General features: G+C 34.7%; 1 protein-coding gene across 3 annotated transcripts in view; it reads left to right on the top strand.

The window, feature by feature from the left end:
- Positions 1–9503, top strand: part of LOC117169378 — a 12253-nt gene extending 2750 nt beyond the window's left edge. Inside the window, exons 2-4 of one of the 3 annotated variants that reach the window (XM_033355735.1) lie at positions 2207–2626; positions 3441–3748; positions 9455–9503. In XM_033355735.1, coding sequence (XP_033211626.1) covers positions 2207–2626; positions 3441–3748; positions 9455–9466 — 740 coding nt within the window. In that variant the 3' untranslated portion in view covers positions 9467–9503. Of the gene's footprint in view, positions 1–2206; positions 2627–3440; positions 4008–9454 lie in introns of those variants that run through there. The other 2 variants (XM_033355736.1, XM_033355734.1) reach the window with 2 other exon arrangements.
- Positions 9504–18024: the final 8521 nt, after the last annotated feature.

Here is an 18024-nt window from a genome sequence, read left to right as displayed (position 1 = left end):
AGAGGGAGCTCTTCTTAATATTTTGACACCAAAATCATGTCGATACACCTTACCGACTGCGAGTAAAGCCACCCACGCTTTAACTTGACAGACTGTACGTATCAGAATAATCTAGGACTTTAAATTCTAGTAGGGAACAAATTTTTTACTATAATTTGAAGAAACAAAAAATTATGAATCTAAAATGCGAGAAGCAGAATTATTCAGAACTTTAAATTAAAGTAGCAAAAATTATAGTATTTCAACTTTGAGCAGTAAAAAATCGAGAATCTTTTATTTCTATAACAGCATAATTTTGAACTTGAGATGCTAGCAGCAAAAAAAATCCGGCATTTTTTCAGAGAAGAAGAAAATTGGGAATCTTTTATTCGTATACTAGATAAATCCAGAACTTCGAATTTAAATAGCAAAAAATACAGTACTACAGTTTTGAGTAGCCACAAAATCAGGAATCTATGATTCGAGTAAAGTAATAACCTGGAACTCTCTGAATTAGATTTCTGAATTATCATTGCGTTGGTTGAGGGCATTTTTACACTTTTATAACTTTTTTGCTTCATAGGTTTCTTTAAAAAAAATTTTATAGTTGGAGGGGAAACCTTGCTTAGGCATCCATCCTACCAATCATCTACCTGAGTAGGCGATTCTTAGGATGGGTAGGGTCAGATTCCTACTGACTTAAACTTCCCCTTCCTGCCAACCCATGTCCCCGGAACCGCTTTCGCATTTTTTCAATGACATGGGGATGAGGCCAGTAAGCTGTGTTACGGCTTCCAACGTATTTCGCATACTTGAAGTTCACTTTATCTTTGTCCTGCACCCAACGATGATGCTCGCATCGTCCTCAGCAGTGCAGTTGTACTACACATCGAGCTTGTCGGCTTTCGGCATCTTGGTTAGGTGTGCTTTTTTAGCTTGGTCTTTCCTGAGGCTTCTTTGACGAGGCTGCCTCCCTGAATGCCAAACACCTCATCGTCCGCGGGTGCTCTTTCCAGAACTTCTCTTCTCTTGCGGAGCAGAGGTAGTACTGCGGCGTACTTTTGCAGGCCCCAGCCCTATGGCCCTCCTTGCCGCATCTGCTGCCACGCTCAAATGCAGAAAACTCAGCTCTGCCTCTCTTTACAGGACTGAGTTTCACAAAGACCCCTTCGTTTCTAGGCTTCTTGACCCCTTTGATCTTCACGCTAAGGTCGTCAGGATTAACTTACTGCTTGACTTCCTTGAGGACCTCTGTGTAACTCAGACCTTTGACTGATTTAATTGGAAACGCCTCAAATAGAGACCTCCGCTGCATTTTCTTCAGCTTTCTGGTGTTGTTGCAAGGAGGTTTCTCTTCTCTTCCGTTTCAGCTTGGATCCAAGGTCGTAGGCGTGCTTAGCTTCTTCTGTCTTACTACCGCTTTCGCTCGTGTTTACCTTCTACTTTCCCATTGCCCTAATGGTAGTTTCCCTAGTTTTTCTTATCAACGTATCAAATACCGGTTAGAAGGTATGTGAGGTTAAACTCAGAATAGTCCGTAGCTTTTTAAAGTTTTCCCACTATTTCATCCAACTGTATTCCCCAAATATTTGTAATCAAATTAATATTTGGAATTTTTTGAATTCTCTAAGCTCTTGAGAAACTATGAAAGTTCTAAATTAACAGAATTCTCTAAGCTCTTGGGGATCTATCAAAGTTTTAACTTTATTGAACTTTATGAATTACATCAACTATTCGATTTTCGTCAAATCCCTGAAATTTCCTAAAATGTTTTAATTCCTTTAATTTATTCGTATTCTGAATTCTCGAATTCTTGAATATTCTGAATTCCCTGATTATTTTTGAATTCACGGTTTTCCCTAAATTAAGAGAATTTCGTAAATTAAAAAAATATTCTGAACTCTCAGGATTCCCGGAATTTAGAGAATTTCCTGGATGCAATACGATCTATAAATTAAACATAAATCTTCTGAATTCCGTTGAATCCTTCCTATTATTTCAAAGTCTTTCGAACTCACAGACTTCTCAGAGTTTAGGAAATCCTTCTGACTTCAGAAATTCAGATGATTCAGAAAATGTCACGGATTTCAGAATGCGAGTAATGAAAGGAATTTAGATATTAATACATAAATTTATGTTTTTAAATAGTTAAAAATTGTTCAATGTTCAGTTTTAAGATTAATATTTGGTCCTTTTTGAATCATAAATATTTTTTCTCTTTTTAAAGAATTGATTGGTGCTAGTAATATGGGAGCTGGTTCTAACAATCCGGCTGGAGGTTCCGGTAATCAGGGAAAACGTCCTAGTAATCCGGAATCAAGTTCTAGCGATACCAAAAAACGCGAGTGGAAAAAGCGCAACAGGGGCGGCCGTGTGCCAGATCCAATAATTACGCCCCCAAGAGTGTCGCTTCTGACTTACCGCCACGATGGAACTTTCAGTTATGAGGATAAAACAATTTATGTGTGGACAGATGCGAATATGGAGTTAGCACAAGCTAACTTTCCTGGAATGATTACTCAAGACTACGAAGCTTATAAACCTGATGGTCTTCTAATCGGTCTTGATTCTATAGGAGGTCAGTCAATAGTGATATATAAGTTAAAAAATGGAACACTTATAGGAGTCCGAGCACCGAGACGTCAGGGTAAGGACATTCTATAAATCACGTGACATTCTTTTTGCCAATTTATTATCCCTCCACTTCCACTTCTTAAAAGGAATTAAACCTTTAGTTGTTCTCTAACTTTTTGGCATTATTTAAAATATTGTTTTATTTATTGAACTTAAGGGCAGGTTATTTTTCATTAAGTAGCCTTTAATTGTTTTCCATAAGTATGATATAAATTCCTACAAATCATAAACAATTTAATTGCTTCAAAATGACTTTTTTGAAAAAAATAAGTGAAGAATCTACCTATGTTATTGAAATTTCTTTCTAATTCTTTCATTTATAATAAAGTCTCAATGCATAATAACAATGGAATTGCGGAAACGTGTCTTTTTTTAATGAAAAAAGTCGCTTTGAGATATTCCTGATACAAATCCAGTTTTCTCATGCAAATTAGTAACGTTTATTTATTCTTTAAAATAATTTTTTGACATCTCTGCGCTTGAACTTCCCCTTGTCAAGTGTAATTTAATCCTGAACCACTTACAAACTTCTCGCAAGCCAGCCTCCAGAATTCGAATAGTGTCAGAGAAAAAAAAAGTTGCAGAAACAATACAATATATTTTTGGTTCTAAACAAATCTTTCAATCTATATTTCGAAATTAACTATGAATGTGACGATTTTTATAACTACACAAATTTAATAAGAAATTTAATAATTACATTGGAACAATTATTTTCCATCACTCTTATGTAACGCTTCATGCCAATTTTATTCAGATAAGAATATTTCATTTTTAGATGGATTCTTATTTATTTCAAATTAACAAATCTTTATTTTATTTTCAAGCTGGAAACTTTCTGGAACCTTCTGCCAACGAGTGGTTTATCATTAATAATCGAATATTCTGGAAGTTGTATGTAAGACCTGTGCAAACTGTGTCCCCAGATGACTACCCAAGATATCGCTACAATGCAGTAGGAATTGAGCTCTTACTTGGAAAAAATAAGCGGCAAGTTCTTATAGAGGATAAAAAGGAGAAGGTTGAGTTTCCTTTGGGAATAACATTTTGCATTTACAAAAGGCACCTTAAACAACTTTATCCAGAAGTTATGGGAGCTTTTATTCCTCAGGCTAATAAAGTCAATGAAAATGGGGTACGTTTGATTTGTTAAAAAGATTTTCACCAATGTGCTAAGTATTGCTCTTGAACTGCTCGATTGTTTTTAGAACAGCTATACGATAAACTTAATTATTGCTCAATTTCGAATGCATAAAAATAAAAAAAGGTGAATATTGGCATTTTAAAGTGACAAATTGTTATCCCATTTTTTAAACTAAGTTTAACAACAAATTTTTAATTAAGGGCATGTGATACTCAGAAAATTATCGATTTTACCAATTTGAGGTTCCCCCGGCTTTTTTCCTAGATTGACGAATATTTTGCGTCAAAAATCTATAAAATGATAGCAAACATGATAACGGACGTCAAGGCACACTTTTTTGTGGGTTAATTAAAAAAAAATTGACTTTGCTAAAAATATGTGGATATTTCGAGGTTATGTGTGTTACAATTCTCCCGAGCGTTACTTCTATACTACAGAATATTTTTGGCCGAAAACTTTGGACTTTCAAATAAACATAGTAAATAATGTCCCAGAACTAACTTTGTTTGTAGGGAATCAAAAAAGTTGATTTCATGAATAATTTCCAAATTATCAGAATGACGGAGCTGAAAAACGACTTTAAACTGAAAATAATACACATGCATAACATTTCTATTTAGCACAATGAATTTTTGTTTAAATTCCTTAAAAAAAGAGTCCGTGGATGTCCGTTATGATATTTTATGGAATCTCCAAATTCAGTTTTTAGAAACTTTCATTTTTTTTGAGAAAAGCCAGGGAAACTGTACACGATTGACCATACGACGAGGTATCACATGCCCTCAAGATTTAAAGTTTGATTATAAAATAAACATTTGAATTATATTACGTTTTCGCTAGCTCATACTGCTCGCTTCAAGATGGCCGTCAGACTGTTTTTATTGGTAAATCATTAATAACTTTACAATCTGATTGGTGTAAATAAAACTTAATTATATTGAAAATCTAGATGTAGTACATTATGATAAACAAAACAAATCTTTGTCTATATAATTATTATTATCAACACTATTTTTAAGTGCATGAGAGAAAGTTTGACCGAATCCACTTCAATATTCATTAATATTCTACATAGTTAGATGCTAAAATCATATTGCAGCTTATTCTTAATTTTCGTCAAATTGCAAGAATCAGCTAATGAATAGTTCAAAGTTGAGTTCTCTCTTTGGTAAAGAAGATTTCAGGGATTTCATTTCAAGGATTTCAGGGATTTTATTTTCAATTTTCAATAATTTCTTACACCAAAGTTCTAATTCCGCGCTCAATTGTTCTTCGGTGCCACTCATATCAATTTCGTAGAGCTTTGTCAGCGCGTCGTAGCTTTTAAGATGCTCTGGCGAAATTCTCGAAGAGTCTGCGGGTAAGAGAAATTGAAATCCTTTTAAAATTTCTTTATGCTGGAGAAACTTCGACTCTATTTGAATTATAAAAAAATATAGAAAGGAAACGAATATACTGACCCGATAATACAATTCTGGCGTATCTGCTGGAATATTTGAGCGATTAGTCTGATGTGCTACAGTGCGCAGCAGATTTCATTTTATTATTTATGTCATTGGCTAGTTCAACTGTCAGCGAAAAAGCCAATTGTATTGAAAACGAAAATTTCTATTTGCTGATGCAGGAAAATAAAAATTTGGCCCTGGTGTCCACATGTTCTTCAAATATCAATTTTTTTTGATATTTGAAGAACATGTGGACACCAGGGCTAGATTTTAATTTTCCTGCATCAGCAAATAGAAATTTTCGTTTTCAATACAATTCGTATTGAAATTTTCTGAATTTCCTAAGTTAAAAATTTTCTCATTGATTGGCTGAGGACGCGGTTTTTTTCGAGGTTTTTCTGTTACGTAGTTCCACAGAGAAGTGCTAGAAGGTCGCTTGCATGACATTGTGTTGCGTAGAGATACAAATTAAGACGATCTTAATTTTTCAATATTCATCACCGACAAGTCCGTCTGTGTCGCTGGTGTTCACTCTACTCATACTTCTAGACATATTCTCTATGCCTGGCAGTTTAAAAGTGCCTACTTTCAAGCAAACAGAACTCTTTTCTGCTTTTCTGTGACATCTATTTAATTAAAGTATGTGCCGAGAAACTTACTTGCGAAAATCATTGGTCAAATGACGGTAGCCATGTGTTGTCGTAACAGTTCAGGATATAAAGGAGCGAAAATTTAATTTATTTAGAATTAATTATGCAGGCTTTCGTTTCCGGTACCGAACGCGATTGTTGGTGATTTTTGTGGTGCTAACTTTTTAGCTGTGGTCAAGGGGAAAAGAGAGTTTGAGAGGAGAAAGGGCGATGAGTAGAGTGTTGAAGGGCTAAGGAACAAGTAAGAGTCAAGGGGTTGTTATAAAGACGGGTTTGCTATAATTGTGAAAAGTGAAAAAGAAGGATTTTCAGATTAGGAACGGTTGTGGAAAGTGGTGTTTCCACACAGGGTGAGCGACAGGGGAGTGTGAGAGTTCAATAAATGAGAGGATATAGTTGTTTAATAGATTAAGAGTGTTGAGTTATAGTAAGAAAGATATTTTGAGTAACTTTTAGAGTAGTGGCTATACATTGAGATTGAAAAAGTGGCGTGAGGGATTGAAAGCGTGAGAGAAGTAAATGTAACGTAGGAAAGAATACCTAGCAGACATGCCAGTGACATGAAGTGTAGAACGCAGATGGTAGCACTGACAGTAACGTCAGTAGTGATGAGGCAGAGGTATTTGAGAAGCTCGGTAAGGGAGGGGGGAGAGAAGCAAGCAAACGAGGCAGACCGGCCAACTCGCAAAGGCTACAGAGAACGCATAATTTGCATAGTACGAACGCGAAGGGGTCTTTTTAAAAAGTGGCGACAACAACCGACGAAGAGTAGCGAAGGGGAGGAGTCGGAATATAATAAAAGAGCTAGAGAACAGTTAGATGAGGAAGGGAAAATGAGAAAGCACTAAAGAAAAATAGATAGAGAACTCCACCTGAAAGGAGGGAATGGGGAAGTAGTCTAGAAAGCCTTGAGAAACTCATCGGAGGCCTTAGAGAGGAAACCTGCAGAGGGTTTGACAGAGCGAGGACGCATAGGGAATAAGTCAGGAAGGAAGAGAAAAAAATTAGAAAGAAATGGGAGGAATAGGAAGCTCTGCGGAAAGACGAGAACAAGGAGGTATTCAGGAAACTGGATAGGATAGAAAGTAAACAGATAGAAAATCAGAGAATGCACAAACGATTGCATGAAATAGAAGCAAGACTAGAAGGAGAAGAGAGAGAGAAAGAAAAGAAAGCGAAATAGAATAATAAAAGAAATGAAAGTAGAAACTGATTCGAGAAAGGATGAAGCAGAGAAGCTGATGAACGATATCGGAGTTTAGGTGAAAGTGAATGCGGTAAAGGTGACATGGAGAAACACAGAAGTGAAAAGATGTGTGCTTATAGTGAAAGTGGGAAGCAAGGAGGGGAAGAGAGAAATTTTGGAAAGGAAAAGGGTACTTAGGGGAACGAGTGAAAGAATTGAAGAGGATCTGAGATTGTGAGAGAGGAAAAGGAAGTGGATGATCGAACGAAAAGCATGGATAGATAGGAGGAATAAGGGTATTGTTAGGATAGGGAAAAACGGGGTGTGCGTGAATGCGGTGAAGTGGATCTAGGACGTTGACAGTAAAGAATTGAAAGCAGAGGGAACACTACATGTAATATGGGTAAATAAAGGTGATGATAGTAGGAGAAACAAGACTGGGTGTCCACAAAAAAAACTGATCACAGGAAGGAGGAGGGGGAAGAACAAAAAGAGAGGAGTGAGTGTAGCTTTCGGGAATGTATCTGGGTTGAAAAAGAAGAACGAGGGGTTCTGCAAGACTATTGGAAAGTGAGACGTAGTAATGCTGAGTGAAACGTGGGTAGATGCAAAGGATTGGAAGGGCTTGAAATGAAAGTTGCCGACAGGGTATGTGTAGACAATGCAAGAATCAAGGAAAGAACATGAGAAGAGAAGAGGGATGGAAAGCATGGTATAATGGGTTAAAAAGGAGATAATGAAAGATAAAAGAGTAGACGAGAGACAAAAAAGTGGAAGGGCTTGATAATGAGAAGAATAAAGATAGGAAGAAAATGGGTAACTATTGTTGTTGTGTATAGAAGGAGAGGGGAAGAGAAAGATTGGAGAGTATTAAGGGAATCGATGAAAGAAAGGAATGAAGAGCTGTTCTTGATAGGAGGAGACGTAAACGCGAGGATATGATAGTTAGAGGGGGGGGGGGAGCTAGATATGGGATGAAGAAAGCGAAATTTTTCGATGAAATTCCAAGCACACGGAGATAGATCTGGAAGGTAAAACTCTTTTGAACCTATTAGGAGAGGAAAAGTGGTTTAACTGCAATGGAAATATAAGGGGAGATGAGGAAGGGGAGGTGACGTTAATGGGTAGAAGGGGGACGGTGGTAGATTACATTCCATTAAAAGAAATTTTTAAAAGAAATTTCAGCTGAGTGAATTTTTATCTCAAGAAAAAATACAGATAGAAACTCACTATCAGCCGGATTAATTGCACATGCATTTACAGAACATATTTAATTCTTATAATATTCAAATTAATTATTATAAACAATTTCTATAAACAAATTCTTTATAAACGAGTTTTTCTCAAAGCTGAATTGATTTTTCTGAAGAAAAGTGTTGGATATGAGACCTTAAATAATAATTTGCGGAAGTGTTAATAACAATTTCTGTCGCAAACTGTCCTCAGCAATAACGCTGTACTTGCGTTTTTAAAGTCACCTATCTTTCATTTGTTTTGTGCAACTTCCTCAAAAATAAATGTGGAAAAATTGAAAATAAGGTGAAATAAGGCTGTGCTTGCGTATTCAGAAGTCACTTATCGTTCATTTGTTTTGTACGCAACTTCATGAAAAACAAATAAAGAACAAGTGACTCTTAACTAAAAAGTACAGTTCCAGGTTCACCGCTAGGTGGGTGTCACTCGCAGGCGCTCTCGCAAGAGAAATCATAATTTTCGTTTATATAACTGAGAGAGGCTGCGTTGAAATTATATTTATATGATTTGCTTTTCGCGTCATTTAAAAATATCTTTTGCAGGTTTGTACATTTCAATTGCTTGTATTATTATTTCTTATCAAAAATGGATACTCTCAAGGTAGCTTAGAAGGTCCTTTGTGATTTTCTTATTGCCAATGAGAGTACTGACGTGCAAGGTTTTTTAAGTTTCATGCAAACTGAGTACAATCTTGATTCTAGGCATCTAGAAATAGTAGCTAATCATTCGAATTTGTATTTTTTACCTATGTTTTACGGCTGCTGAGATACATGATGCATTACTACGAAGTTTACGAAAGAGTGGAAGAAAAAAAATTGCAAATGCTATAGTCGTTCTTTTGAATTGTGACGATACGGAAAATTTAAACATTTCAAGTAAATCTGACTTTAATCATATGTGTTATACTCTTCAGAAGAAGCTTTAGCTCTTATGGAAGAGGTCAGACTATCAAAGTATCAATAGAATACTATTCACTTACAGGCTAAAGAAAGAAAGGCTGACATTTATCCTTCGTATGTAAATGTATTAGAGATTGAAAAAGATTTTTATCCCTCAATTATTCGAATATCAGAAGAAGGAGCCATGGTTGAGATTCAGTCTCTTATTTATCACACTAATGAACGTCTTTTAATTGATCCGAATTTATGCCTTCCGATTTCAGAGAATAGATTGAAGATCACTTATTTGGACTTTGAAATTGAATCTGGCATCGATGGACTGTCAACGGATGCAAAATGCAATTAGAAGTTTAATAACAACGATTTGACCAATGACTCATTTTTCGCAGCATCAATGGTGCCAATATGGTTGAGGGTAAAGCACACGAGAGAAACAGTTTCGATGAATCCTCATAGTTCCTCGTCAAAACGTTGTATACCTTTCATGATTAAATATGCAAAGAAAACAAAGGAATTAACGAAATCGGAAATAAAAAATATTCAGACACAAGTTCAGAAGCTTAGACCCACAACAATTACTAGGACTAATGGTGCGTATATAGTGACAACAAAAATAAAAATAACTTAGTTGGATGGCAAAGTTTGTACAGCTCTGACTGTTACTCCATTATCTTCTACTTGCTACATTTGCAAAGCGACACCATCAGAAATGAATGATCTAGAGCGTGTAAAGCAGAAGAAAGAACTTGTATCTACCTCAGAATTTGGTCTTTCTACTTGCATGTCTGGATTAGGTTCATGGAGTATATACTACAATTTGCTTATCGGTTACAAATCCGCAAATGAAGCATATGCAAAAAAGAGGATAAAGAAACGATAAAATAAGCTAAGAAAATAATTTGCAACGAATTTCAAAAGAAGAAGGGGTTAATAATTTATCAACCAAGTCAAGAATCTGGCAACTCTAATTGTGGCAATACGGCTCGTAGGTTTTTCTCGAATGTTGATCAAGTGTCAGAAATAACTTTATTAAATAAAGAACTCATTAAAATGTTTAGGAACATACTACAAATGTTAGTTATTAGCAGAAAAATTCCTCCTCTTTTTTTCAATGAGTATGCTTTTAGGACACCAAAACTGTATGTGAGCTTATATCCATGGTATTACATGCCTTCCTCAGTTCATAAAATACTGCTAAATGGCGGATAACTTATGGAGAATTTCATAATGCCAATTGGCATGTATTCCGAAGAAGCTCCTGAATCCAGAACTCGATGAACTCGATAAACTAATAGAACAATTCGAATCCAAAAATTATTTGTGTTCAAAATCGTAATTAATTAATTTACTTTAGGTTTTTTATAATAATCTCATCATTATTATAAGTATCAATTTTTTCATTGATTCAATAACACACATAAGATTATCACAAAAATGATTAAAGAAAAAATAACTTTTTTCTACGCCCAACCGCAGATTGTCAAGCATTGTTTTAAAATTGTTATTAACAATTACGCAAATTACTACTTAATGCCCCATATCCAATTTTGGAATCACTGTTAGTTTATTGTCAAATAGTTTCAGTGGAAAACCGTCCTTTTTGCATGTAAAAAAATAAATCATAGTTTTGTTAAAAAAATTGTTTATAACAATCATATAAATTATTCTTCAGTTAATTTCGAAGGTTAGTCACCGCAATAAATGTCACTCTAATAATTATTGAAGAAAAAAACATTTTTTTCTACGAGGAAAGGGCCGATTGGGAGACTTGTTTAACTAAATTGTTATAAACAATCTATATTGTTCATAAAAACAATATTTGTAAACTCATGCTCATTTTTCTGTTACAAATTATGACTCTGATGGAAAATATTAGCAACTAGCGTGAAATAAACGATTTTTTCTATGATAAAAAAAACTAATAAGAATTTGTTTATAAAAATCGTTTATAATAATTAAGTTAAATATTATTAAAATTAATAATGTTCCATGAATGCACTCGCACTAATTCCGGCTGATAGTGAGTTTCTATCTGTATTTTTTCTTAAGATAAAAATTCACAAATCTAAAATGGTTAATTTTGTCACTATATTTGTTTATATATTGTTGCTCTGTGAAAAAAAGTTTAAAAAAAGCAAACCACAATTCTCTTAAAAATTAATTGCTGAGCATTTAAAAAAAAAAACTTTTTAATCGGTTAAGAAATACTACCTGTGGGCGATTAGGAACAGTAACTTCCTATTCCAGACCACTGTACGGCGTAGCGAAAAAAGGAAAGAACTGGCGACAGAAAAGTGAAAATGGGTAGATGGGGGGAGGATAAATCAAGAAAATTTGAGATAAGAATGGAAAATAAAGACATTCGAGAATTTAAAGAGGAAGATGTAGAGATGCGCCTTGAAAAAATAAAAGAAAGAACAGAGAAGATAAAAGAAGAGGTAAGGCCAGGGGTAGAGGAGGAGGGAATGAAGAGGCGCTGATGGGATGCAGAATGTAAGTAGAGTAAAAATACAATAAAGGAAAATGTAAAATAGTGGAGAAAAGGAGATACAGGGAAACAGGAATATAATAGGAGGAATAGAGAACGTGAGAGATTATTAAGTGATAAAAGGCAGACAGAGAAAAGTAGGTATATGGAAGAGGTGTAAAAGGCGATCAGGGAAGGGAGGGAATAGGTGGTGATTAATAGGGAACGAGAAGGAAGGTAGGGCATAAGTGAGGAAATCGAGATGGATAAGTGGACCCTGTACTTTAAGCGAATCCTGTGAGGAGTGGAAAATAAGGTATTAGGTGAAATGAGGATGGTGATAGAAGGGGAAGATTATAGTGATAACGGGATAAGTAGGTAGGAAGTAAATAGAATGATAGCGAAACCTTAAAACAGGTTTAGAGGGGAGAAGAATGGCCTAAGGAGTGGACGACAAGGTTGGTGGTACCCATAAATAAAAAAAGAGAGGGCAAGAAGGTGGAGGAGTATAGGGGAATCTCACTTATGTCGGTGGACTATAAAATATATATGGAGGTACTCAGAAAGAGATTAGAATGCAAAGTGGAAGAGAAAGAGATCATTCCACATAATCAGATTCTGCATATCAGGGTTTCCGTTTAGACTTCCCCGGCCAACCTCAGTCAAACTGATACTATGTTATACCCTGTTACTTTTGTCTTTTTGAATACGCGAATGAGGTCTAATGCCCCTTTCATCTGGGCGGCACGTAAATCTAAACACATTTTACAATCGCTTCAAGAACCAAGACTACGGATTTTGGAATCGGATTTTGATGTACTAGATATGGATGGATTTAATACAGTTGATAGATGCTTTTATCTATAAAGGGGATGTGTTTTGATATTAGCAATCGGCTTGATCGACCGTCCCTTTTTGCTGTAGATCTTGAGCCTTGAAATCTGTAGAGGAAAAAGGGAATGCATATTCAACTATTTCCTTGTGAACTTCCTATATATACTCTTGCACTTGTTCTTTTAATGTATTTGAAGTTTTTTCTTCGATGCTAGACTAAAATCAAAATTTTCATTTAATTTTAATGAGTAATGGGTTGTTTGACATTTTTAGCGATTCTTTTCCTTTTAAAACGTATCTATAGAAATTTTCTTAATGTAGGAATTTAGGTCGTTCTTCTTAAATATTTATTTTACAAATTGAAATTAAATGTAATATAATTGAATTTAATTTAATAAAAATTTCCTTAATAATATTAAATAAACGAATGATGAATAAAAGCATGGTGAATAATATGTTAGAATAAATGAGGGAATAAAAAAATCTGCTAATAAAATTAAAATTCGTTACACCTAACGTCGCTACAGTTCACCTCGTTTTTCTCCTACTATCGCAATCAGCTTTATATTGTTTGAATAAAGATGAAAACCTTACGCAGACGCCTTCTTTTACGAACCAAAAAATGTAAGTAAGACTGTTTCATAAATATTCCAACTCAAATATTATATTTAGAAAAATAAACCTTCTAAAGATTCTTACGATTAGTTAGAATACGCTTCAGCTGCGAAGTAAGACAGATTTATGTTTAGGCATTGTTGATAAACTTCAACTTCAACTAAAATCTCACATTGATAAGAGATATCGCCTAATAAATATAAAATCACCTATAATAGTTTTCTTTTTTTAGATGGATCAGGTGCGAAGTAAGGTCGTTTTAAAAAACGTCTGTTTTCAGATCTAAATCGTCATTTATTTAAAAAATTTACTCTACCAAATTAGAATGCAAATTCTTTTAGAAAATTGCACTTTGAAACAAACATTTATTGACAACATTAAGAAATATGCCTTCATTAAGCTCTGCATTCTCATTCATTTTCGAAAATTATATGTACCAACACAGAATCAGAATTTTTGTAGAAAATATCATTCGACAATCATAATTACAATAACAGAAAAATAACTCAAATGAACACTTATAAAATTACAATATTATAACATTTATACAATATTAATTTAACATGTCAATTAGTCAAAAAAGAATAGACTTAATTGAAGCTGACTGGCTGCTTGTTAGGCGCTCTCCTGAGATTGGCTGGTTTAAATCTTGACTTGCTTTTTCAGCTCGTGTTGCCAGGTTTCCATTCAGGTTCCGGGAATATTGAAGAAAGCAAACGAAAAGGTGGGAACCAGTTCAAAAGAAACTTAAAGTTTTGTCTTGTTACAACTTATTTATGACTGCAAATCATAATTTTAAAATGCTATCAACATGGAAAGTGTAAAAAATATAAAAGTTTAATAAAACAACGTCTTTACATGACCTGGTCTGTTTTCATTTTCAAAATTTTGGGTTCTAATTCTTAGTACAAAACCAAGAGATATAATAATTTTTTGAACACATAATGGATCAGCGGGCTATAAATTAATGATGAATAGTAAAGGGCCTCATGCGCTAGTTTTCTATTTTAAAAATGTTTTAAAGTGTTTCATTTTTCTGTGTTTCCAGGCAAAATTTGAATTATCCAAGGGCGCGTGGATTTCTAAAATTTGTATCGCTTAAAAGGCTGTGAATAAAAACGGCTCATCGCAAGAGACAATGTGGTGCAACTAAAGTTTTATCTAATGAATAATAATGGTTTTCTTTTTGGTAAATTTTGTTGTTGTTAAAATATTCTCTCGTGAACTTCTTTTTGAAAATTCCTTTAATTTTTATCAGATTCTTCAATTTTGTTAAAAACGTGTCTATTTTGAAAAAAATAATTTTTTTGAGAACGAGTAGTTAAACTTTCACAGGAGAAGTTAAAAGCTTTTAACAAAAAAGATGTATTGCCAACTAAAATTACTAATCTTTAAGAATTCTAATCTACAAATGTAATGTTTCAGTCTTATTTTTGTGATAAGGAAGCGTACAAAACATTATCTAAGTCCGTAAAGTTGCTATCACCAACCCCCTTCCCGTGTTGCGAAATGAAATGTTTGGTGCCTTCACGCTTTCAAATTAGTATAGCAATTTATGAATTGCACTGTTTGCTAGACAATCATCTATTTTGCTAAAAATTAATCAATTTTATGTAAGTAATAATGATTTTTGCGACAAATTTGCGTTAGTCTTGTTAAAGTTAAGTTGTGCACCATAATTCTATACAAGTGATCCTTAAGATGCTTTTCGTGCATTCGATAAAGGCAATAGTTTTCAGGATAAAATATGTTACAATCTAGGCTGATTTAACTGAAAATGACTTTGACGTCAGATACGGAAACTATGTCTGTTATTAGCAGAAGGACATCGTGCAAGGTTTGGTCAATGATATTCGAAATTGGCAATGTTTTTTCTAGCTTGAAAGCTACCAAAATTTTGTCTCCACGCAGTTCCCGCCAATTGGGATTATTCACAATTCTGTAGGTTTTCTGAATCGTACTTACCGACAGTGATGACTATATTTAGTATTGAACTTGTCCCAATCTTCGCAGTCGTCACTTATAAAGTCTACGTGGCAACATGAAGAACCTCTTTGGCACTCTACCTTTCTTCTTCTTGATTTTTTTAAAATTTTTTGGTAAGTTTACTTAGTATAACATAAATCTTACTACAAATATAAAAATGATGACAAAAATTTTGAAGTATCTAATGCTTAAACATCAAACTATATTCTTGGTATTGTTATTTTCCGAAGAATTTTCATGAATAATTATTAATTTAAAGAACTTGAATCTAAATTTAAAATGTTTTTAGTTTGTGTAAATGAAGCCTCGGAAAAGATAATGTTGAATCAACATAAATCTGCTGTGTTAGCAGGTTTATTTAAACTGTTAGCATATGTTGATATGCTTTAGGTCCGACAGCTTAAAGCTTGTAGTCCAACTTTTTTTTTGTAATATTTATAAAATTGAGTTCTTTAGTAGTAGTTCAACAACTGTTGAATGAAAAACCAGTACCACTGATGTTGTCCTCGTCAAAGTCGGAAAGCCCCCATGCTTAGTCCTAGGGAGGTATGAGGGTTATCACTATTAAGTCGGCGTACTTACCCGCGATTGGAACGGGAGCCCTATCTTGTGAGTTTTTTATACATCTATTGCTGCTTTGGATGTGAGTTGATCCAAGGAAACTATCTTTTTTGCCCAAAATGATCTTCTGTTCTTGCAAACTAATGTTGAACCGACATAATCAGCATTCTTCAATAATATAGTTTCTCACACCAACTGTTTGAAGGCAGCCGAAGAGCAAAGATGATTGTTATTTTTGTTTGGCTGACACAGTAGGATTCACTTCCATTAATTTACAAAAATTTTAGTATGCAATCGTTTCTAGCGTAATAAAAGCGTACATGTCTAATATAAGTAATAAGGAAGATCATGAAGTAGAAATTGATGTATCTGTGGCTGATATGAATGTGGATGAAGCAACTGATAAATATATCAATGGAAAGATAACAGCGAGAGTAACGATGACACAGAGCAGGAAGAATATGTTTTAAAGAAGGAAAAAGATGGTACGCCGCGCTTATTCAAACAAGAAGAACTAGATAATTTAGTCAGGAAACTAAGGCTGTCAATAGATTAGCTGAAGTTCTAGCTATAGGACTGAAAAAAGAAATATGCTATTTAAAGAACAAAGGTATCATTTTATCGAAATAGGGATGAGTCATTCCGATTTCATGATTTTGACCATGATTCTAGGTCAGCAATCTAGTTTTGCGAAATTCTTATTCTTTCTTTGCTTGTAGAACAGCAGGGATCACGGTTTCATCAGACGTGGTTTGATGAAACAGTTCGTAAAAGCTTTGGATAAGAAAGAAAAATAGTTTGATTATTTATTCAACCAATTCGCAGCTTTATCGAGCGCGAAATGAAAAGCAGAAGTCTTTGATAGACATCCAATTCGTAAGATGTTGATAGATGAAACGTTCATTGCCAAAATTAATTTCAAGGAACTATATGCATGGCTGAGCTTCAAGAATGTGGTTGAGAATTTCTTAGACAATCGCAAGAGTGACAACCACAAGGAATTAGTGTTTGACTTTCCCAAAAACTAAAAAAAAAAATAAGTTGCTTGATAAGTCACAAGCTACAATTCCTTGATTCTCCGATGGATAAATGAAATGATGGCAGACTTCATTTGGATGCTTAAAATGGAGAGTGTTTACAGTGGCAACAAGCGGAGACGAAATTAGGAATAAAAAAAGTGAAGGGGTTTTTAGGACGTATTGTTCTGGGATTTCAGTGATGTATAGCTACTTACCTTTGACCGTGTTTCATAAGTAAAACACTTGAAATTGTTTTGTTTCCTCAAACAAAATTTTTCTTCTGAATGAGGTTACGGGATTTTTAGGTTATCCGGTTATTTTATTACGAAGTGAGGAGATTATGGAGTCATCAGGTTATAGGGTTACTATATTCAGAGGAGAAGGGTGAAAATGGTACCGTGTTAATAATTGTTGCGGTTTCAGTGGTTCATTGAGTGTCTCTAAGGTTATGAAAAAATCCTGACGTGTAGGGGTTAAACAGGTTGCATGTTCGGTTTGAGCAAGAAAAGATACATAGGAATATCATATATCACCTTTCTATTTTCCCAGCTTCATGGTTCTTTCGGGAAATCAATCTGGGTTAAAATTATTCATAATTGGAAAGTTTCATAATTTTTATATCATTATTAATATTCTTAATATAATTCATGAGTTTCTTAATAACTTCAGAGTGTTAAGTTAGAGTAGAGTCGACGTGTGGGGACCGAAAAAGGGGGACGTGGCTGAGGATCCCCATCGCTTGGTTGCGACTTCGTTGTCACCCTCGCGACCGGTTTACGAATTATCAGAGGGACAGTAGCATCACGCTGTCCTCTGTATTTCCAGTTATTCATATAAAAATAAAAGAAATTGATTTTTCAGGCATCAATTCTTTGATTTTCTTGACAATCGCGTCTACCCGCAGCAGCCCACCTCCACTAACAGGTAGAGTTTCGGTATCAACTAAGTAAGTCGCACTCAGCTTTTCTGCCAATCATTCTCTATCGGCGCCATCAATATCAGTGCTCAGATACCGATTAAATCCCTCCGCGTTCGCTGTGTATGAACAGGTTATGGCTAATACATCCATGCATACAAAATTTTTTAGAAGGGATCGAATGACCTGACATACAGTGTGAGAAGCACACAAGCTAATCATCGAACCGGCCGTCGTCGGGAGCCGAACGCTCGCACCGAGACAGGGAGCAGTAAAAATACGAGGGTGGATTGATAAGTTTCCGGCCTGACCAAGAAAAACAACCTTTTTAAGATTTTTTTTTTTTTCTCAACATAATCTCCTCCAAGGCTGATACATTTCTCATAGCGGTGTTCTAGTCTAGTAATGCCATCTCTATAGAATGATTCGTCAAGC

Source organism: Belonocnema kinseyi, chromosome 3, assembly GCF_010883055.1.
Source record: "Belonocnema kinseyi isolate 2016_QV_RU_SX_M_011 chromosome 3, B_treatae_v1, whole genome shotgun sequence".
NCBI classification, from domain to species: Eukaryota; Metazoa; Arthropoda; class Insecta; order Hymenoptera; family Cynipidae; genus Belonocnema; species Belonocnema kinseyi.
The sequence above is the reverse complement of the archived record's forward strand: the minus strand, read 5'-3'. Positions and strand labels throughout refer to the sequence as shown.